Raw genomic sequence first — 24,802 nt, forward strand, 5'->3', positions numbered from 1 at the left:
ACACACCAGAGACGTGACACATGCATGTCTGACGCAGGTCGTATGGTCTTTACCTCACAAATATTTAATTACCAACAAGGTTAAGGAGGTGTCCTTTAAACTGTTAAACCGTTTTTACTCAGTCAATCTTATTTAAGAAACATGCTCCCTGAAATAGATCCACTTTGCTACTTGTGTAGTGCTGTAGATGAATCTGCCCCTCAGCTTTTTGGGAATGTGTCCACACTACATCTCGAGATTAAAGTCATTATAATGCGAGATTAAACTCGTTAAATTTCGAGAAAAAAGTCGAAATACAATCTTGAGAATAAACTCATTAAATATCGAGAATAAAGTCATTATAATGCGAGATTAAACTCGTTAAATTTCGAGAAAAAAGTCGAAATACAATCTTGAGAATAAACTCATTAAATATCGAGATTAAAGTCATTATAATGCGAGATTAAACTCGTTAAATTTTGAGAAAAAAGTCGAAATACAATCTTGAGAATAAACTCATTAAATATCGAGAATAAAGTCATTATAAATCTCGCATTATAATGACTTTAATCTCGATATTTAATGAGTTTATTCTCAAGATTGTATTTCGACTTTTTTCTCGAAATTTAACGAGTTTAATCTCGCATTATAATGATTTAATCTCGAGATGGCTTTATTTTTTTTTATTATTGCTTGGCCCTAATCCTCTTCCGTAATTTTAACTAGTTTTTGTTTGCTTTATAAAGATGTTTTATTTGGTTTTCACAGTTTTGAAAACTTAAGTTAATATTTTCTGATTAATCTGTTTATTTTTCTTGCCAAGTTTTTTTTATACATTAGTGTAAATTTGTCTATAAAGCCCATATTTGCACTTTTTGGTAAAGACTTAAAATATTCTTTAAATACTCTTTGTACCTCCAACAACTCCAAAACATTGAAAAACATTGCACTATGTAATAAATATAATGTCTTGTCATTATTGTAAAATATATCTGTAGTATTGTGTACTATGTATACCCCTGGCTTGTTTCTAAAAAAAAAAAAAAACATGTCTGATGCAGGTGTAAATTGACGGGTCCTTAAACAAGCCCTCATAATAAATCTCCAACTGATTGACAAATTCACTTGTGAAATGGATTGCTGTGAACTGTATGCCAATGATTGAGTTATGATCAATAATATGGTAGTAAACAATACATTGTATTCTAAAGATGCTTTTTTAATGGTCTTATCAATGATGAACTCTTCTGCCACAAGAATGTAATGCATTTAAATTTAATATTTTTTTATTTTATATATATATAATTTTGTAATATTTAAAGAAAACTATGTATAATTATTTAATCATTATATATTGAATTATTGTTATATGAGGGGCTTACTCAGCAAATATTTGTATATGTGATTAATTGTATATGTTTAATCGGGACACCATGTAATTATTTTGATTACAAATTTTAATCAATTGACAGCCCTAATAAATATATGTAAAAAAAATAAACATACCTCTTGAAGTGTAGAACTTAGAAATTTTGCAGATTAATTGCTCATATTTTCATTCTATGTGAGTTTGTTGTTATATCTGCAGTGTTTTAATTCCTTCCCCAGATTATTCTTGAGAAAAAGTAAAAAGGCTAATGCTTTGACAAGTGCTGTTTCTGCTTTCCTTTAAACAGCGTCGTCGTTCCAACGTGCTTCAAGGCCACCACCATCGTCCCCATGCCAAAGAAGTCTACAGTGTCCTGCCTCAACAACTACCGTCCCGTCGCACTCACACCCATCATCATGAAGTGCTTCGAGAGGCTCGTCATGAGGCACATTAAGACCAAGCTGCCCCCCTCACTAGACCCACTGCAGTATGCATATCATCCAAACCGTTCAACAGACGATGCCATCACCACAACCCTCCATCTGGCTCTCACCCACCTAGATAAAAAGGTCTCATACGTTCGAATGCTGTTCATAGACTTCAGCTCAGCATTCAACACAATCATTCCCCAGCACCTGATTGGAAAGCTGGACCACCTGGGCCTGGACACCTCCCTCTGCAACTGGATCCTGGACTTCCTGACTGGGAGACCTCAGTCAATCTGGATCGGGAACAGCATCTCCACCGCCATCACACTGAGCACTGGGGCCCCCCAGGGTTGTGTGCTCAGTCCACTGCTGTTCACTCTGCTGACTCACAACTGTGCAGCAATGCACAGCTCGAATCACATCATCAAGTTCGCCGATGACATGACCCTGGTGGGTCTCATCAGCAAAAACGACAAGTCAGCATACAGAGAGGAGGTGCAGCAGCTAACGGACTGGTGTAGAGCCAACAACCTGTCTCTGAATGTCGAAAAAACAAAAGAGATGGTTGTTGACTTTAGGAGAGCACAGAGTGACCACTCTCTGCTGAACATCAACGGCTCCTCTGTGGAGATCGTCAAGAGCACCAAATTCCTTGGTGTTCACCTGGTGGAGAACATCACCTGGTCCCTCAATACCAGCTCTATTAACAAGAAAGCCCAGCAGCGTCTCTACTTTCTTCGAAGGCTGAGGAAAGCACCTCTCCCACCCCCCATCCTCACTACATGCTATAGAGGGACTATTGAGAGCATCCTGAGCAGCTGCATCACTGCCTGGTTTGAGACTTGGACCGTTTCGGACCGCAAAGCCCTGCAGAGGATAGTGAGGACAGCTGAGAAGATCATCGGGGTCTCTCTTCCCTCCATCAAAGACATTTACAAAAAAAAACTACATCCGCAAAGCAACCAGCATTGTGGATGAACCCACACACCCCTCACACAAACTCTTCACCCTCCTGCCGTCTGGCAAGAGGTACCGAAGCATTCGTGCCCTCACGGCCAGACTGTGTAACAGCATCTTCCCCCAAGCCATCAGGCTCCTCAATACTCAGAGACTGGTTTGACACACACACATGTCCTGAGTTGCTTTACTTTAATTTTGTCACTTTATAACTGGCTGCTACCTCAATAATTTCTATGTGCATAGAACACTATCTCATATTATGTTATGTTTACATTTGGCATTTTTAGAAAATGTCATCTTTTGCACTACTGTGTAATGGTCGGCGCTGCACTGTCTCTTATTGCGTCTATTGTCCTGTTCATTGTTAGTAATTTATTGTACTGTCCCGTACTTTTTGCACACGTTTGCACGTGCACTTTATATATGTTATTTAGTCTGTGTAGTCTTGTGTGGTTCTGGGTTTGTTCTATGTTGTTTTATGTAGCACCATGGTCCTGGAGGAACGTTGTCTCATTTTGCTGTGTACTTTACTAACTGTATATGTTTGAATCGACAATAAAAACCACTTGACCTGACTTGGCAGAATGGGTACGAAGTCCGGGTACCAGAACATCTGGGAGCAACATGTCGACTTCCCATGTGATAAAGTTTAATTAATTGTTTAATTAGTGTGCTAATATTGTGATGTTATTTAGCTCTAAGACAGTTTGCCGTAAAACCCTCTTAGACGCATCTTTAAAGCGTCATCCCCTTCTAAGTACCACCACTACAACTGTACACATTCAGACAGATGTATTTTCCTTACAAAGATGCGGAACATCTCATGCTGTTTTATGAGTGTCCCGCCACGTGAGCTGCGTTTTTAATATGCCATGTCAAGTTCCAAACTGTCCAACTATAGAAAATGTGTCTTAAGGCTCCTTCACACTGCTCCACACAGTGGTGCTCATCCAGCTGTTTTTGAGCACAAGAAAGCATCTTAAGTAAATGCCCTCATTCAACATGTCCGATTGGGGTTAGGTCATCCAAAAACCAGACTAATTATACTGGCCCTTCATAAGACTGATTAGGTGAACTTCTTCAGGCAACCCACCTATTAGTCAATTTGTAAAAAATACAGTATTGCACATCCCTAATCTCTGTCTCATTGGAATCCAGGTAATATGACTCATATAGCTGCTCAGAAACATTTCCATCTCCATTAAACTATTTGAAAGGAATGACAACCCTGGATCTAGCTTATCAAAGTCAGCAAATTTGTCCTCAAATTCTAACCTAAGAGTAAATAGCTCAGAGCTTTATTCATGGCTCCGTCAAGGGCCCCTGATGCTGAAGCCTTGTCCTTCAGCACTGACTGCACAGAGGGAAAGCTTGAATGTTTACTGCATTGATAATTTCAGCTCCATTTTACTTCAAACACATCTTAAGCACAGAAAAATCTAAAGTTGCCAGGTGAAGGCTAAAGTTGCCAAACCTTCGGCGGATAAATTACATTTCCCATAAAACATTCTCTGTTCTCTTAAATAGGCTTTTTTCTCAATCGTGCAAACGATAATTTTCACCCATTCGTCTGTGAAATTACTAAACACACTAACTTAATGACAGATCTGCACTTGCCTCTGAAAATACCTTGAAGGAAAATCCCTCCCCTTCCCTTCCTTTCTATTATTTTACAATTCTTCCGCTGCAAATTACAGTTTTCCCCATTAAGAGGCATAGCAGATCATATCCAGGTGTTCTGTACTGCTAACAATAACTATCATGACACCTGAACATAAAGGGGCAGAGTGTTTTTTGCTTGATGTGAAGATGGATATGAGGATTGGGGAAGAGGAAAGACAGGCGATGAGGTAAACACAAGCATGGGATAACCACAGGGAACACTGAGAAATTGAGCACTACCAGTCTCAATGCCCTGTCTACCTGTAAATCATTCTACAGAAACTGGCCATTAACCAACCAGAGATTAATGACAGATGCCACAAAGAACAAGGACATTCCTTTCAACAAAGATCTATGAGAGAAGAAAGATTTTCTATATAAAATTAGAGAATATGGGTTAAATATACTGAAAGAGCTCTAAGTAGCTCTTTCAGTATTTTTCTGTAGCTCAACCGGAAGAGCATGTTGCTGACAACACAAAGGATATGAATTTGATTTTAGGAAACAAACAAACTATTTTGTGTGACTATTTTAGGATTACTATACTGTACGTACCCTGCAAAGAATCCATATATGTGTGTCCATACATGTCTCAAACAAACTGCATTATTTAAGGTCCAGAGAGCTCAGAAGGCACATGTTTGTTATGGAAAAACACTCTCAGTGAAGAAAACGTACCAACCAATAAAATAAAAGATTTAAGGAAATCTGAACAGGCAATGTACAGTAGATAGACATAAGGATGTTGATATTCGAATACAAGCGACACATAAAAAAGCCATAGTGGTAAAACCAATGATATGGAAAAAAGGGGATGTGGAAAGTAACTGCTGAAAGAATGTGCTCTATGTTATATAAATTCTAGTACAAACGTCTAGGTTACGTATGTAACCTCCATTCCCTGATGGAGGGAATGAAAATTTGTGTCGAAGAAGCGACACTAGGGGTCTCTCTTGAGCGCTGACTATGCCTCTGATCTATGAAAAAAGGCCAATGAGAAGCAGACGGTATTTGCATACCCTGCCCCCAGACATACGGGTATAAAAGCGGGGAAATACGTCAAGTTCATTCAGAAAGTTTCTTCGGAGTGAGCGACAGACGGGGAACACTGGTTTAATACAACAGCTGTAAAAGTAACATTATTACTATCAGGATATCACTAACATTATCATTATATAATTTGGCCTTAAATTATGAAAACAAGCTTAGAGAAATAGTATACTACAATATACAGTATGTCATACAAAAACTTTTATTTTACTGTTGATGCAGTCATTTGATACTTAAAATCAATTACACCTAAGAATCAATTAGTATCCTTTTTATATTTTTGTTTTTGAGATGGATGTCATTATTTTCTTTAAATATCCTTTCAAATGTAAAAAGAGCCTTTTGAGACTCAGAAACTTGAATATTGGAACACTTGGAAGACTGTGTAATATTTTAGTCCCCTATATTATGGCAGTAAAGACTTTAATCTTCTCTGGGCATGTTGAAAAAAAAAAGTTCTGTGTTAAAACAAGGAATATAAAACAGCACCATTTATGTTGTAGATAGCAAATCCTAAATTTTATATCACCATGAATGTGGCCTTGTTTACATCGATCTCTGGTGATCCAATCACAAGTGCACAACTCTAAATATATGGGCAAACAGAGTCCAATGTGTCGCAATGCATTGTGGTCCAATCAACCAGGCTACTTATGGAGGTGGTGTGGGATGCATGTGGCCACATCGAATTTGTAGTGTAAACACAAATGCATCCTTATGTGTCCCAGACAACATCAAAGGACCACCTAATTACATACATAATTCACATAATTATTCTGCCAATCCAAGGGTTTTATAAGCTAGGTACAGCTTTAAAAAAAAAAACATCCATAGGGAAAGCCCATACATACACTCACCGAGCACTTAATTAGGAACACCTGTACACCTATATATTCATGCAATTATCTAATCAGCCAATCATGTGGCAGCAGTGCAATGCATAAAACCATGCAGATAATGTTAATGTTCACATCAAACATTAAAATAGCACCTCAGAATGCACAACATGTAGAACCTTGAGACCATAGTGTTTCTAATAAACTGCTCAGAAGTGTATATATGCAGGAGACAACATTTTAGTTGACATAGTGATGTATGAAGTCACAAAACCAAAGACCCTCTCCTCAAAAAAATCCGACCACATGTGGTCACAGGAGACGCATATGAGATGCAGGTTAATACAGCTGTCCGACTTCTCATTCTACCTAATTAAAAGTGAGAAAGATGTGGAAAACACTGATTCGGTGGCCTTGGCTCTTGAGCTGAGCTTGCAGGCACAGGCGACTTTGAACTGATGAGATTAATGATGTCTGTGAATCCATGAGTATGGAAGGAAATGAGGAATCCTAGGGGCTTGTTTACCTTGTCTGACTGCTACAAATGTAAGCACACTGTGCTGACTCGCTTCTCTGTAAAGAGGTAGAGGCTGTCGGCTATTTCCAGAGGACAAGATAAAGAATGCCTGTGTCCAAAGGCATGGGAAGCATGACCCCGAGCAGATGTAATTGCCTGCTATAAATACGCCCACAGATTTGTTTGAGGCATCTTGACACCACTGAAAAACATGGGTTAACAGCTTGCTGGGCAGCCCTCTGCTAAAAAGCCCCTATATCTTAAAATGAGCCAAACCCAAGTTAAGCTTAATCTAGTTAAACTCAGGAGAAGCTTTGATCTACTTTCAAATTTTTTCAAAGTCAGTTTGTGAAAAACATCTTTCATGTAGATGAGTATGTAAGTTTAATGATCGAGGAAAACTGAAAGAACATCTAAATAAAAAGATTGCTATAAAATACTTGACAATAAACGCAATCTGGTGAGTCAAAAACAGTGAATGAGCATGATTACTTCCTTAATGAATTAAATATAGCCTATTTAGATTCAAAACTATTTCTGTGACCATTCTATTACTAAAATACACAAGACTAACATAGTCACTCGTCACACACTTCCTGTCAAGATTTGACCCCTCGTATTGCTTATGAGAAGATCCATGGTGTAAAGGGCACTAACCTTTAGAGTACTCACTGAAACCTCCCACTCCATTGTGTGTTGTTTGGAACCCCCACCGTCTTTCTTTATTCTCATGCACCCCTTAAAAAACACCCTTTAGGGAGGCTTCTCGTTGGGGGAGGTCTGAAGGGTTTTTTTAAGATACAATTTGGAAATAAACATTTCTAAATCAAAAATCCCTTGTATTATAATTAATAATGCAGTAAATGCAAGACACACACTAAAATGTTTGCATACAAATAGCATTATAAAAAAAATTATTCAGTGTTTTAAGTGCACTGGTGTCTAAGATAAATGTTTGTAAACTGTTTGTGAGGTTCGGTATTTGAACATTGTATCTCAATAGCTTCTAATAAAAAGAGCTAAATAGCCTACATGCAGCTATGCAACAAAAAGACAAACAAACAATTAATCAAGTAAACACTGACAATAAACCCTTTTAAAACAATAAAACATTTTGCTTGAGATGCTTAAGACAATGCTCAAAAGAATTTAAGGGTAATTTCTTATATAATCCATTTTAAATTAACCAAACTCATTTCAGTTAAAGTGGACAAAAAGGGAACCAGCTGCAAATGTTCTCAGTGCTTTTTATGTTTACAATGTAAGTAGACATATAATAGGACCCAGTTTCTTTTTAGGTCCTCTTTACATTGACGTGATCTCAGACCCTTTGATGTTCACACAACAACTCCTTAAGTACTCAGATCCCATGGCAGTCACGAATAAGACATTTGACTAACAATTATTTGTCATACATATTGTGATCATGATGATAAATTGACATACTTCTTAAAGTGTATGTTTGTTCTAAATTCACATACACTATAAGTAGTAATTTATTCATATTTTACTTGGAATCATAATAAAAATAGGGCAATATGATTTCCTATAAGGCTTTAAAACATTATATGGCTGGTTTGAATATTGCCATTTTAATATAGCACAGACAGCCAATTCTATTCTGTTCTAATTTATTCTATTATGCAATAGTAACAGTATATATCTGTCCTAAATTCTTCACTTTCTCATGTTATGTTAAGGCTCTTAGATTAAACCCCCGAACCCTTATTTCGCATGAAGGAAAACATCTGAGATCGAGTATTGAAAATGTGTTTCCCCACATGTATAAAGTAAGTGGGCATCTCATTCTGCGTGTCATTAACACTGAATGTATGAATAAACCCTAAACATGTGCCATTACATGAACGTTAAACTAAAGTCTTAACAGAGTGCTTGTTCACTATCAAAATACTCGCTTGCATTTTTGTGGGAGTTTGAGACAGACAACCTCCACAGACAGCACGCGCATCACAGCTCTTCACATGCTCTTCAGATGCTACTCAAGTCCAGCTGATCCGTGGTTAGTTTGGATTGGAGTGCTCCGATAATACATGAAATGAAACACAACACGGTCATGGTCATGGTATTTCTACATTCGCTTAAAATTCCATAATTTGGTCAGTAAATTGTGATCGGAATTTAAAGTTCACATTACACGCAGTTAGATCAAATAATCTCAGTCAGAGAATTATGTAACACAGTTATTTATGGCAAGCATAAATGTACTTATCTATGTCATAACAAAATGCAAATCAGACTGGCACCTCTTGGTTTTCACATCACAAATCAATCAAACCACAAAAGGACCCACTAACAAACCATACTCAGAACACTGCCTGTAGTCCAAAAAGCACATGAAGGCAGTTTAAATGTAATCCATGAGATTCCAGTTGTTAAATCTATACGTTCAGAAGCGATTATGATAGGTGTTGGTGGGAAACAATATTTAAGTCCTTTTTTTTCTTTTCTTTTGTTTTTTTTACAATAAATTCTCCTCAGGGCCCAGTAGGTGGCAATATGCAGGGAGAATATGAATCGCCAAAAACAGAAATGTGAAAGTGAAAGTGGAGATCAATAGTAAAAAAAACACTGAAATATTGATCTGTTTTTCATCCACACTTATCATATTGCTTCTGAAGATTTAACCACTGGATTCTTATGGATTTCTTTCATGGTGCCGTTATGTGCTTTTGGACCATCAAAGTTTTGGTACCCTTTCACTTGCATTGAAAGGAACACCAGAGCAGAAATATTCTTCTCAAAATCTTAATTTATGTTCAGCAGAAGAAAGAAAGTCATACACATCTGGGATGACACGAGGGTGAGTGAAATTAAATGATTTTTATTTTTGGGTGAACTATCCATTTAAGTTCTTTAAATAATGTAGTTACTTTATGTTTTTACAGGAATGCATTACAAAAAACTGTGAATGACGCTCAACTGTGTGAATCCTCGACTTTGAGATTTTTTATCTGTTGGTTCAAACTTGAGACTGTCTGCAGTGCATCTTAGCCATCTTAGTTATGGTTTTAATACAGAGTTCAGGTTTGTCTATAGAGCAAAGAGCATTCAAACAGTTTAGGCTGACTGCTGTGTTTATAATACCACTGATGATAAGGGGCAATTCACGATGATGATTAATATTTCCACATCTGAAACCAACATTGAGTTTTCTGCCAAAACCAGAGGAGTTTCCATTAAACACTCTGAAATGTGCTTTTTAATTAAATTCAAAGCCACAATCAAGATCACAATCAAGCATCTTAATTCTACCACAAATCATGCCTAAATTATCATTCAAAAATGCTGATTATAAAGGTTATTCATTTTGCTGCATTAACCTGCTGGGGGCTTGCCTCTAGTTAAGTTGGAAGAGACTTCTTGGCTGAGACCTTATGTTAGATCCCTTGTTATCAGTTGGGACTATAGCCAAGACATGAACATTTTGATGTGTGAAGATCTCTTTGTACTAGCAAAACAAGTGCAAACTCAGTCCCAATGTCTTGGGTGGCAGGCCACACCGTGGAGGCTTTGTTTTGCACTGAGCAGAGGAACATGAGCAAAAAAACAAAATTAGGCACTTGGGGGGGAGGAGACTGGAGTCAAAGACAGGCCCTGTCTGGCACGCTCTTTCCTCAAGCAACTATCTTTCCGCACCTCTGTCTTTTCACCTCTGCTTGTCTCCATGGAATTCAGAGGGAGCCATGTTCAAAAAGACACAGAAACAATAGCAGAGAAGTCACAGATGTGCAGATAACAACAGTGAGCCTCTGACGTTAGTATATTTTCACAGCTAGCATAACTTTCCTCAAAATGTCTCAAAAGTATTTGGAAATTAAATAAAGTGTTCTTTGCACCAGATGACTTTTCAAGACTGACAATTACACCTAAAACTGACCTTTGAAACTGTCAGTTAATCTCTCAGCAGTTCTCATATGCTTTTGGTCGATCAGCAGGTAATTCATTGTCGTGCATCAATTGTTGAATCCAATAAATGTTAGAATGGATCATGTCTGAACATGAATTATTCTGACTGCTGGAAAGTTGAATTCTGCCAGCAACTGCACATAAGGGAAACCAACAGGTAGCCTAACTCTTCTCATCAAGAGTTCATTTCAAGAAATGTTCTTGACATCTGATATAATGCTGAAACCTCTGAAGAAGCTGGAGTAAAAATTGTATCTGAGGAAAACCAAGACTCAAACCACAAGGAAGCCTTAGGTAAACATTTGTGGTTTCAATCCTGCAAAACATACAAGACCTTCATATAAGGCTGGCCAAAGGGGCTGTTCACACTGAACATGTCAAAAAAGCTAGAAACAGCACAATGAATGGTGGAGAATTCAGGTGTCTCAACATGATGGACATTATTGGTGTTAGACAAAAGTTAGTTGTTTCTGTTAGGTCATGGTTTAAGAATGCACACCCTTTAAGACTAGGAATCTGTTCACAGCAATGGACAAAATGCAAATTTCACCTCAGAGTGGTAAGATGATCACTGGGAATGAACTTGGGGGGAAAAAAACACTAGACAAACAACTCAGACAATAAGTCTGTCAAGCTAGAACTAGTTGTCTGAGAAGGTGTTTGACAGTTCAGGCTGTTTGAGTGTTTGTCTATTAGCCAAGCAGGTGTTTGCTTTTAAACAAGAAAGACTAATCTAGTATGTGCAAGCTTGAGAAATAATTAAAAATCTCTGCTCTCTTTAAGTATTCTGGATCCAGGAATTTAAAGGCTGCTAAGCCACTGTCAGCTAAGTCAAATATGACTGTGTGCTCTGTGCCCATGGGAATTGCTGTTTAGCTAAATCAGTGGGGCAAAATCTTATGTTCAGTTGACCAGAAAGGGTTCAGCGCATGCAAGTAAAGCCATGTGAAGTTATTCACATCAGAAAACCTTTGGAACTAAGTCAGCCCATTCATTTCTGCATCAAAAGTCTTCATCAACAAGTCCATCTCATCCACTATAAAATCCAAACAAATCTGTGGATATGTAAAAGTAGAATCCATAAGTGAAAGAAATGTTTATTATTTCTATCAACCAAGAATATAAACTCTCTGAAGACGATATGTTCTTGTCATTTACATGTTTTGATGCATGTTTCTGAAAAAATGTTTGACATGGCCATAAAACATTCCACAAGATTAGGTTTCAACGTCAGATCTAGGTGCATTGAGACATAATAAATGGTCCAGCTAGGTATTTAATGACCTGTGTCATTAAACAGAGGTTATGTGAACATGGTGAAATTAGAAAAACACCATAATAGGTCTTAAGTCGAGGACAACCTCAACGTGCCTTGAGGTAATGAAGTGCTTTATCCTCTGAACAACATGGCTGCCCTCCTGAAAGACAGGAGGGATTTCTAACATCATGGGTGGCATGGGTGAAAGCACTAGGATGAATGTCTTACTGATGAATGTCTTACTGATGAATTGTTACTGGCGACCCTACTGTCAATTACTTAAGAATTACTGTCAGGGCTTAAGCAAATAATACAGTTCAACTTTAGCAACGCTGTATTCACAGCACACGTGACTGAATGCTTTTGGAGATAAAATGCATTCAAAATATGAAAGATAATGAGAAATATACATATACAGTATGTTTATAAACACTCACTGTGCACTTTCTTATGAACACTTGTACACCTAATTATTCATGTGATTATCTAATCAGCCAATATGCATGTCATCCTCAAAGCAGTGAAAAGAAATACTATGCTTAACAAAGCTGATTGTGCACTATGGTGAGCTTTAAATCCAGACTGGAAAGTCTCAGCATTTTGGTCCAAGAAACTCTGAATTGGCTAAGAGCGACTTTCTCTAGGACCTTAGAAATAAATGGCAATTTAGAAATCGGTCTAAAGTTGGCTAAAACCGTTTGATCCATGTTTGTTTTTTTAAGAAGAGGCTGCACTACAGCATGTTTAAGATACAGTGGCACTGATCCTGTTTCAAGACTACTATTAATTACAGCCAGCATACTAGGCCCAATAAAGTCAAAAACCTGTTTGAAAAGCCTAGATGGGATCACAACACAGGGACAATTAGTAGGCTTCATTCGGCCAGAAAAAGGATATAAACGGATGTCCGCTATGCTTTTCCACGAGGCTGGACTTGTAACCTCCATCCCCCCCTCATGGCTACTTGATCGGTTCCTCAGGCCAGGGTGCCACTTATAGCCACGCCCCCCCCCCCCCCCACCAGTACCTTTCTATCCAGAAGTGCATGACGAGCTGACGAGTTTGTGGAGGGCACATTTTACTGCCTTGAACCGACCTCCTCGCTCATCCGCTCTCACTACCCTGGACGGTGGGACAGTCCACAGATACACGGAGGTCTCTCAGGTGGACATGGCGATTGCAATCCACTTGTGTCCCGAGAACGCCGCCACCTGGCGGGACTGCCTGGTATTCCCCTCCAAGGCCTGTAGAACAACATCGTCACTGACTGCAAAAGCCTACAGCGCCACTGGACAGGCCGCCGCCACCCTGCATCCCATGGCTCTCCTTCACCAAGTTCACCAAGCCAAGGCACTTAAAGATCTGCACCTACAGAGGTTTCGGCCCTGCTACTCAGAGATGCGATAGAGCCTGTCCCTCCAGCCAAGATGGAGAAGGGTCTCTACAGCCCCTACCTCATCATACCCACGGTGGGTTGCGGCCAATCATGGACCTGCGAGTTCTCAACCGGAGTTTACACAAACTCACATTCAGAATGCTCATGCAGAAACAAGTTAGAACCTGCATTTGCATTAGATTGGTTTGCAGCGGTAGACCTGAAGGACACGTACTTCACGTCTCCATTCTCTCAGCAGTTCTCATATCTCATATGCCTACGGCTCGTGTCCGACGGTCAGGCGTATCAGTACAAGGTCCTCCCCTTCAGCCCGTCCCTATCCCCTTGTGTCTTCACCAAAGTCACAGAAGCAGGCCTTGCCCCGCTACGGAAGGTGGGCATCCGCATACTCGGTTACCTCGACGACTGGCTAATCCTAGCACACTCTGTTACTATGCGCCCACAGGGACCAGGTGCTCACGCACCTCAGCTGATTGGGGCTTCAGGTCAACTGGGAAAAAAGCAAGCTCTCTCCGGTTCAGAGCATCTCTTTTCCTGGCTTGGAGTTAGACTCAGTCTCAATGTCAATGCTCCTCACAACTGAGTGGTGAGTGAGATGGGCATGGTGCCGTGGCACATACCATGTGTTTATCACCCCTTCCTGCCGTCAGACTTTCAATCCTTGGACAGACCTCTGTTTTCTGCGGACAGGAGTCCCCCTACAGCAGGTGTCCAGACATGTCATGGTTACCACAGATGCCTCTCAACAGGGTTGGGGCACCGTGTGCAACGGGGCCCCGCCTTTGTTGGCACATCAACTGCCTCGAGTTGTTAGCTGTATTCCTTGCCCTGCGGAGGTTTCTCCTGCTAGTTCAAGACAAGCATGTCTTGATCCGTTCAGACAGCACCACAGCGGTAGTGTACATAAATTGCCAAGACGGTGTGCACTCTTGTCATATGTCACAACTCCTCCTTTGGAGTCAGCCGCAACTCAGGTCGCTGCATGCCACTCACATCCCGGGTGACCACAACATGACGGCGGACGCGCTGTCACGACTTTACGCTCAGTGGAGAGTGGAGGCTCCACCCCCAGGCTGTCCAGCTGACCTGTGACAGAGTCCAGAGACTCTTTGCCTCCCAGGACAACTCCCATTACCTGCTCTGGTACTCCCTAAAAGAGGCCCCTTGTGGCACAGACGCGCTGGCACACAGCTGGCCCCAGGGGCTGCGCAAGTACGCATTTTCCCCCAGTGAGCCTTCATGCACTGGTGCTGTGCAAGGTCAGGGAGGACGAGGAACAGGTCACCTTAGTGGCTCCTTACTGGCCCACTCGGACCTGGTTCTTGGATCTCACGCTCCTCGCGACAGCACCTCCCTGGAAAATTCCCTTTCTCATGGATGGGGCACCCTCTGGCACCATGCCAAGACCTCTGGAACCTCCATGTGTGGCCCCTGGATGGGACGCAGAAGACTTAAGCGGTCTACCACCTGCAGTTGTAGATACGATCAACCAAGCCAGAGCTCCCCCAGGCAGTTTACACCCTCAAGTGGCGTCTGTTCGCAAATTGGTGCTCTTCAAGACCTGAAGACCCGCAGTGATGTCAGTGCTTTCATTCCTGCAGGAGAGGTTGGAGGGGAGGCTGTCCCCCTCCACCTAGAAGGTGTATGTTGCTGCTATCACAGCCCACCACAACTCATTGGATGGCAAGTCCCTTGGTAAGCACGACTTGATTATCAGGTTCCTTAAGAGGCTCCCGCAGGTTGAACCCTTCCCGGCCAAGCCTGTTCCCCTCCTGGGAACCTCTTGTCAGGCAGGATCTACCACCGCACCATGTCCATGTGTGGCTTGACAACCGCCGTGTATTGGCCACAAGTTACCTCCCCCCAGTCTGGGCAGGTTGTGGTCTCCGCAGAGCCTTTTCCCCCTGAAAGAATTGGAACGGAAAAGGATGCCTTCCCAGATGCATCTATAGGGTTAAGATAGCCCCACCTGCTTTTAAACTCTATGACGAGAAACATAGAGAGAGAAAAGACCGCGGCTGGTCGGCTTGCTCCCATGCCAAGTCATGTCGCCTGTTCCCGTATGGGTATTGAGAACCTAAGAGCGGTATATGACACCTTTTATTGGGGGAGGGTTACGTGCAGCTGACCCAGCTGCTTCTAGCACGCAACAGCTTGCTAGCACCTGGCTCAGCAGTCATGTAACATGGGTTAGTGCATGCTGTTTTGAAGTGGGACCCCTTGTGTCACTACAATAGACACAACATCAAGTGAGTGAAAGAAAGGGAACGTCATTGCCACATCACTATCCCTACCACTGTAATGTGCTGTAACCTTATTCTCGGCTCCTCAGTGCAAAAACCTGTCTGACAGACACTCGCCCGCTCCCCTGTATACCCGTATGTCTGGGGGCGGGACATGCAAATTCTGTCTGCCAATTTCACATTGTCCTTTTCTCAAGTTCAGAGGTACGTGAGGCTCTCAGAAGAGACCCCTTGTGTCACTACAATCGACACAACGTCTTGTTCCTTCCATCGCGGAATGGAGGTTACAACAGTAACCATGACGTTTTTGTTTTGTCATTATGGGGTATGGAGTGTAGACTGATGGAAAATAATTATTTAAAGCATTTAAGCATAAGGCTGCAACATAATAAAATGTGAATAAATTAAGGGGTCTGAATACTTTCTGAATGCATATAAACTCAGCAAAAAATGCAACGTCACTTTTTTCAGGACACTTTATTTTAAAGATGATTTTGTAAAAATCCAAATAACTTTACAGATCTTTATTGTAATGTTTTTAACAATGTTTTCCATGCTTGTTCAATTAACCATAAACAATTAATGAACATGCACATGTGGAAAGGTTGTTAAGACACTAACAGCTTACAGATGGTAGGCAATTAAGGTCACCTTTATAAAAACGTAGGACAATGAAGACCTTTGTACTGACTCTGAAAAACACCACAAGAAAGATGCCCAGGGTCCCTGCTCATCTGCGTGAACATGCCTTTTCCTGATATGACCCTCCAGTATGACAATGCCACCAGCCATCCTGCTCGTTCTGTGCATGATTTCCTGCAAGACAGGAATGTTAGTGTTCTGCCATGGTCAGAGAAGAGCCCGGATCTCAATCCCATTGAGCGCATCTGCGACCTGTTGGATTGGAGGGTGAGGGCTAGGGGGCTAGGGGGCTAGGGCAATTCCCCCCAGAAATGTCTGGGAACTTGCAAGTGCCTTGGTAGAAGAGTGGGGTAACATCTCACAGCAAGAACTGGCAAATCTGGTGCAGTCCATGAGAAGGAGATGCACTGCAGTACTTAATGCAGCTGGTGGCCACACCAGATACTGACTGTTACTTTTGATTTTGACCCCCCTTTGTTCAGGGACACATTATTCCATTTCTTTTAGTCACATGTCTGTGAAAATTGCTACAAATAAAAGCAGTTTCTTTTTTGCTGAGTTTACATATATATATATATATATATATATATATATATATATATATATATATATATATATATATATATAAAACATAATGTATTTTTGGTCACAAATCAATCACGTTTTCATCATACAAAGGCACATATTCTGTATTTTATAAAAGCAGAAATTATGCAGAAAGTATTTAAATAATTTTACTCTACGTTTGCTCTCTAAGTATGCTGTGAATTGCACTACATTGTGGATTATGGAACAAACCAATATAGAGTGGAAAATAATGCATGACAATTTCCTAAATATTTTCTATTGCCATATAAACCCAATCCAAATCCCAAAATCATCCTATGTCATTTCTGGTGGCATATGTTTAGTCAGTTCAATTCTTGAGTTGCCCTACATTTCGATTGCTTAGAGGCAGACTAGAGGAATTCATGCCCTAGGGCACGCATGATATGTTTAGATGTGGAATTGTACTTTACTTTAGAATGTACTGCATAATAGAAAGGGTGAGTGTTATTGCACTGGGTCTCATAAATCTTTGTACTGTATTCATTGCATGGACTGTTCGCATGCAGAATATTGAGAAATTAAACACTCCTGAGACATCTCAGTATCTGTCATGTCATATAGTGTTTTTGTTCCAGTTGTATACTCTCTGTTTCACAATCATTAATAATTGTAGAAAGCACTTTGGACCAACTGACAAATAACTCTCAACAGGGCCTTCAAACTGCAAGCCTAAATTCAACTTCACGCCACTGTTATATTCCATTACAAAAAAAAAAGGATCATATTGGCTACTGTGACCTTCACTTTCAATATTATTATACCAGGCAGACAAAGATTTGGAAAAGAAAAACAGCATTTTTGGCATAATGTTGATTACTGCAAATATAATTTTGACTCGTCCCACCTTTTCTTTTTAAAAAAAAGCAAAAATCTGGGTTACAATAAGGCACTTACAATGGAAGTGAATGGGGCCAATTTTTTGAGGTTTTAATGGTAGAAATGTGAAGCTTATAGTTTTATAAAAGCAATTCAATTAATTCTTTGTCAAAACGTATGTATTATTTGAGCTGTGAATTTGTTTAAATAATAATTTTACAGTCATTTAGGGGTTTGTTGACATCACATCGTAATGGCAACACAGTTGTAAAATTGGCTATAACTTTACACAAAAAAGGTTAGTAAGCAATGTTATCACACTAAAATCATGTAACATGCATATTGTTTGACCTGTGGCTATACTTTAAAACAGTGAGTATTTTAAAGATTACGGTTTGGCCCCATTCACTTCCATTGTAAGTGCCTCACTGGAACCAAGACTTTTGCTTTTTTTAAAGAAAAGGGGCAAGTACGAACAATTTTTTTTGGATGTCAATATCATACCCCAAATGCTGTTGAGCTTAACTTGTATTGAACCCGGAATATTACTTTAATACATTTCTAATACTCAAATAACCTAAAACAATTAAAAATGTTAAGACTCACATTACCACTGGTATACTCAGTTTTAACCATACAGCCACATGAAACTGTTTTTTAACCATTAATTTGTTTTCTTTATTAGTTCTTTTGGTTTATATAGAGTTTGAATCCATCATTGTTCCATAAATCCTTAAAATTTTCTCTTGTTTTATCAGGACACTTTGGCTCCTTGTCCAGGTGTTTTGGCTGATTTTTCTTTTGAACTCCAAAGAGCCTCTTCCTGACTCAGTCCAGCATGCCTCCACCTGCCCACGACCGTCTTCTCAACCCTCTCCCCTTTTTTTCCCCACAAAGCCTCTTCAATCCCAGGAGGAGCCGAGTTATAGGGCATTATGCACACATACCATTCAGAGCCACAGCAGAGTTTTCAAGGCAGTGACAGAGGAATTCTGTTGCTATGTGTTTACATTGCTTTTAAATACTGTTATTACACAATGGAAGAGAGTGAGATTTGTCATTATTCACCATTAAAACATGAAGAAAACCTGTTGTGCACCACAATTTTAAGTATGAAGGTTGTTAACATGTTTTCAAAAGAACTACCAGCTGCTCCACCAGGAATCTTTGCAATATTTCCTCTGTTATAACACAAGCCAGCGTTCCCAAAATAATTTTACCAGTTTCTTTTTTCTTTTTTTTTTATCCCCTTTTTTCCCAATTTGGAATGCCCAGTTCCCACTACTTAGTAGGTCCTCGTGGTGGCGCGGCTACTCATCTCAATCTGGGTGGTGGAGGACAATTCTCAGTTGCCTCCACTTCTGAGACAGTCAATCTGCACATCTTATCATGTGGCTCATTGTGCATGAAACCGCAGAGACTCACAGCATGTGGAGGCTCATGCTACTCTCTGCGATCCATGCACAACCACTAATCGTGACCACGAGGAGGTTACCGCATGTGACTCTACCATATGAATCTAGTAACCAATTTGGTTGCTTATGAGACCTGGCTGGAGTCACTCAGCAAACCCTGGATTCGAACTCGCGACTCCAGGGGTGGTAGTCAGCATCAATACTCTGCCCCCCAGTTCTACCAGTTTCTAAGCACTTATGAAATTATTATTCCTGCAAGTAACATCCAAATTACAATCAGATCTGTAAAGGAACAAAGAAAGGGCAGTCCTATTATTCATAACCACGCAATGTGGCAAATGAGGATAAACAAATGCATGGACACCAGAAAGTCTACAAATTGCATTGAGCTGCAGAAGAGATACCTGAATACATTCTCTTTCTACCAGCCATTTCTCAAGATACATAATCTAGACCGTCTCACAATCATTTTAATTCTCAAAGTCAGCATGTGTTCATTATTTATGAGGCACATCTTCTCAAATATAACTGTAGTGACTGTTAGGCCTATTCTGACTGACACTTTATCAGGTGACTCATTTCATTGCCAGTGCTATGATAATGGTTTCCTTAATAATTAATGGCACAATGTCCAGTTTGCATAAATAGGCCAGAATTATTGCTTAAAACCCTAGATTTCAACTCAACAAGGTACATTAATACTCAAATTAAAAGGAAGCGAAAACAATTAAGAGGAGAAATGGATACGTACCGCAAACACTGAACCTTGATGGACACACGCTCCTGTGGATGGAGACAATGAGATGAACAAGAGTGGAAAATAATCAATACATTAGCTTTCAGTAACAGTCCAATTGACAAGTTCATTATTAGCCTACTTCTGTATAAATGTCACAGTCATGGCAATCATGTCTCAGACAATGTCTTGGGCATTCATGAATGCCCTTCCTGTCTCCCAATGTGAGATAACACAAAAGATTTTCACATGGTTCATTAATGGAATTTAATGGTTTACTATCAAATGGTAAAAAGAAAGGATGCCAGAATATTATAACCTTGATCAGTTTTCCATTCAATATATGACATTAACTTATCTAGTCAACATAGATATTTCTAGGGATCATGCTGGATACTTATGCATGAATAGTATTCATAACTAACCTAATCAATGTAGACAATTCATGATCTTGACAAATAAACAAATAAAAACGCATTCATTTCAGATCTGTGTTTATTTTATAGATATTTTTGATCATATATTTCAGGAATGTCTAAAAATCTTTTGAAAATTGTGTGGAGTGCTTTGAAGAATAAATCGAAGTTTTACTACTCAAAGAAAGGCAAGAACAAAATCAACATTTGTTACAATTACTGTTAACTGTAACTGTCAAATAACAGTTATTAAAAACCATTGTAATCACCAGTAAGTTCTAGTATGCACTTGACTTGTTCTGTAGTTATCACATGTATACGTTGATGTGAGGAGATCTAAGAGTTTGAAGCTACTGTAGAACAGAGGAAAAACCCAGTCAAAAGTATTACAGCCATGCAATTATTAAACAGTATGCAATATAATTCTCTGTATTAAGCATCGCTAATGTGATCACCTATTTTAACGCTAAACGGATTTGTGCGCATTTGTAAATCTATTTGATTGCAATTAACCACTTAAAACACATGTGCATGGATATGCCGGTTTTATATTAGGCAAGACATTTACCACTGAATTCAATGAAATCAAGATAAGACGCACACTAACCTTCTACTCCACGCAAGCTGGTGCTATATCCAATAAAAGCAGCAATAATGATCCAAACAGAACCCATATTCCCTTTAGAAGCTGTTATCAGAAACCAAATGCTCAAAATAATCACTTTAACTTGAATGTGAATTCGAGCGTTTCATCGTTGCTTTCCCGAGGGCTCAAATCAATGATGCACCAGCCTGAGCTTAAAGTCTTGCAGTAAGTCGGTCGGTTTCGTTACTGGGAATCGTCCAGTCCGAACGGATGCAGTCCAGTGCGCTCTCCAACTTAATGGTCAACGAAACTTCCCACTAGAGAGCGGTTCCCACAGGAAAATGCTGCCTTTTAAAATTACGGACCTATGGCAAAGAAGACTTGTACACGAATAATTACAGAGGAACAAGCCCTAACAACCACGGTCGCTTTGAACGAGGTGCGCTTTAAAGTGAGTTACTGGAGACGCTACCAGCTACATTCACGAGTTCAGAAGCCCCCTCCTCCTTTAGCAGTACGTGGGAACAAAACCGGTGGCCATAGAAGTTTTGACGGATTCTAGGTTTTGTTGTTTTCATCTGTGAAGTTTCCCCCCACCCACGAAAGTGAATAGAATTAGAATAGAAAGATTAGCTTTTCTTTTTTCTTTTTCTTTTTTTACTAATTCATTTATATGTGAATATTCAAAATCCAGTAGGGTACATGTACTCAAAAAATATTTTGGCCTATTTTCAAGATGTATCATTTTCAATTAAATAACACATTTACATCTAATTGAATTGCCTAATATTTAAATAAATAAAATGTACAAATCTTAAAAAATCAATAATATTCAATTCAATTTGATGGAGATTTGTTATTAAATTGAAATGGATACATCTTGAAAATAGGCTAAAATATTTTTTTGAGTGAGTGTGCATACCATGTTTTGTTAAGGCAAATTACATACAACATAGATGTACATACATTAGAATTTAGATTTAGAAAATAGTTATACATATACAATTTACATAACATTTAGTTAGACAATACATATGGCAATTTATGTGAGTCACGTGTAACAGTGCAATTTGATCCTTAGTCAGTGCTCACACATGAATAAAACAGAACTATTGGCAACACTTTACAATAATGTTCCATTTGTTATGGGTTTATAAAGGAGTAAACAAATATATAATTTAGAAATGCATTATAAATTATTGATATTATAACAAGATGAAAAAGCATTTAGTGCAATACTCGACAAGCAGAGAGCATTTTAACTTACATGTTATAAATGCTTAATAAATTCATACATTCATCAAAAACTAAAAATATCCTTATTTATGATTAATGTCACATTGCAGCAAAAATAGATAATTATAGTAAGATTAAAAAGAGGGATTGTGTCTTTTTGCTACAGTCCAATTTCCTAGCTACAGAATGATGCTATTCCAAGTGGAGTCCCAATTTACCTTGTCCTATACCTAAAGTCCCCTGCAAATTTTTTTTTTAGATATTCATGCTCATTTTCAGAATATGTATTATAATAAATCCTGTTGACCATACTGAACTTCATATACAAAGTTTTTTAGTGCAGACAACAATTTCTTCATATGTGTCCAGTATACATTAAGGTACGTTTTCATATTACTAATGTTTAATAAGTGTTATTAAGCATACTATAACATGTGATGTACTGTAAAATGGCTCATTATTTGGCAGGTATTGCAGAAATTTATAATGCATTCATAAACAACTTTTACTCAACAAGTAACAACTTACTCATTAATGATCCCCTTTAAAAACCCTTGACAAAGGGAATTTTAACATTAAGTGTTACTGAAATTTCACCTGTTTTGTTAAAGTACACACATAAAAAAGTTTATTTTTAGTTGTTTTTGGTTATTTAAAATCTCTTAAGACAAAGATGACTTTTAAAGACTTTTTTCTAATTAAATGCTTATGATTAAGTATAAGGTAAATATTACAGAAAAACACTTCTTTATTCAGCTTAGTCCTTTACATGTGTGTTCTAAGCTATTTGCAAAATGACAAAACATTTGACAAAGTAGTACAGTTATTATTCTTAAGTAAGCTACAAGCAGCGTAATCATTGTTAAATCTGACTTTGTGTGTGACAGTATCTACTGCCATCTGGTGTTGAAAAGTAGTGCACAGAAATATGTTTTTTTTTTCTGTTCCCAGGTTGTATGATGATCAAAAACATATTTTTTAATTGAATATTAATAGATCAACACAACTTGCGTGAAATTAAATCCTAAAAGAAGCTTGTTTTCAATTTGAAAAACAAAAAAAATCATGTAAATATAAAGGGGGCTGGAGCTTATACCTCTCAAAAGGCCCCAGAGAGGTTTAGTTTAGAAATAGAGGCAATAGACCTTCTCAGAGCAGCACGATATTTTTTTTTTTTAATGAAAACAAGACTGTGAGAGATAAACTAGTCTTTTCAATAGCATGCAACGTGTAAAGCTGTATAAAGGACTAATTCTAATTCTCACAACTCGTATTTTCAGGTGTTTTTTATCTGCAAAAATATTTTTTTAATGTTTTGTCAACAACAATTTAGACAACATTACAACACATTTAACAGACTGTCCTATTCCAGACAGTCTAGTTTTATTCCCATCAAAAATTAAACATCTAAATAAGGTCTATAGTGTCAGGGCACATTTTGATACCATATGCAAACATTTTTGATTAGCAAAATATTTTCTGAGTAACATTTATTAAATAAATACTTTCCTAAAAGGATCTCCATTATTATTGAGGCAGTCAATGTGGGTCCACTTCACACATCTTTCACATCAATCCCACACACTTATGGCTAAAGAAAAATAAACAAATTAAAAAGCAGTTGCAATACAGGCATTCTGTAGCTCTCTTCTCTGCCATCCTTAATGTTTAAGGTGACCTTTATGATCACAGTAGGCCTGTAGCTCTGTTGCACCCCTAACTAGAAATACTTTAACTTGTACTAAAGTAAAGACTCACAACAGAATAAACACACATGATCACATTTTATTACAGTGTAATTCTTTTGTACGATACAGATATAAACAAAAGCAAAAATCTCATGCCTTTTTGTGTTCCTGTGGTAGTAATTCCTCAATTTTGATGTGCAAACCCCTCAATTGTCCTACTGCAGACAACTGCTTGCTCAGTAAATGACCCTTGGAGATGAAAGAATAGATACAATTAATTTTATTGATGCCAATTGTCATGAATCCCGCCTTTGTTGTTCTTCCCGCCCACCACCAGAGGGCTCCATCACCTGGGGATTGACTTTAGCTCTCTGGACTCCATTTCCCATAATCCCCGTACCTGTCACTGATTACCTGTTCAGCTGTTTCTCACTAACTCAGCTATTTAAGTTTCATTCCCACTCTCTATCATTGCGAAGTCTTGTTTTGCCCTTGTTGACATTTCTGAGCGTTCTCTGTATTTACTGCCTTTTCTGTGTATGATCTTGGAGTGTTTACCCTGTTTTGAACCGTTGCTGCCTACCTACTGTTATTACTCTGTTTACCTGGATATTACCTGTGACCCGCCGTCCTCTTGCCTCTCTGATTTGCCTTGGATATTACTAATGCTGGTGATTGATCCCTGCCTGTCCATATTACTACGTCTATTGTTAATAAAGCTGTATTTGTATCTCAACCCCGCTGACTCATCATTACACCAAGATATGCGATGAAAAAAAAAAAAAAAAATCGGTCTACAGCCAAAGTCAAATCTACTTTTAGAGAATGAAAATGCTTATAAATATGTGATCATTATATGTCATGATGTTCAAAGAAATTCTAATCATTCTAGGCATTTGCACAAAATAATCTTTAAAGGTGTTTATTTTTAATGGAATACCACCCACTATATCACTTCTTGTGAGAGACCCCCTTCCTAAAATATAAAAGCATCTTTACATTTTCATGTATAAAAACCCATATATAATTTTGT

At 38.7% G+C, this 24,802-nt stretch overlaps 1 protein-coding gene across 1 annotated transcript in view; it reads right to left on the reverse strand.

Annotated features, from left to right (window-relative positions):
• LOC127629694 (extracellular matrix organizing protein FRAS1-like) overlaps positions 1-20,983 on the reverse strand; it is a 221,840-nt gene extending 200,857 nt beyond the window's left edge. The window contains exons 1-2 of the mRNA XM_052106916.1: positions 20,867-20,983; positions 19,859-19,890 (exon numbers count right to left, since the gene is read on the reverse strand). Coding sequence (XP_051962876.1) covers positions 19,859-19,890; positions 20,867-20,933 — 99 coding nt within the window. The 5' untranslated portion in view covers positions 20,934-20,983. The remainder of the gene's footprint in view (positions 1-19,858; positions 19,891-20,866) is intronic.
• Positions 20,984-24,802: the final 3,819 nt, after the last annotated feature.

Source organism: Xyrauchen texanus, chromosome 3 (genome assembly GCF_025860055.1).
Source record: "Xyrauchen texanus isolate HMW12.3.18 chromosome 3, RBS_HiC_50CHRs, whole genome shotgun sequence".
Taxonomy (NCBI): Eukaryota; Metazoa; Chordata; class Actinopteri; order Cypriniformes; family Catostomidae; genus Xyrauchen; species Xyrauchen texanus.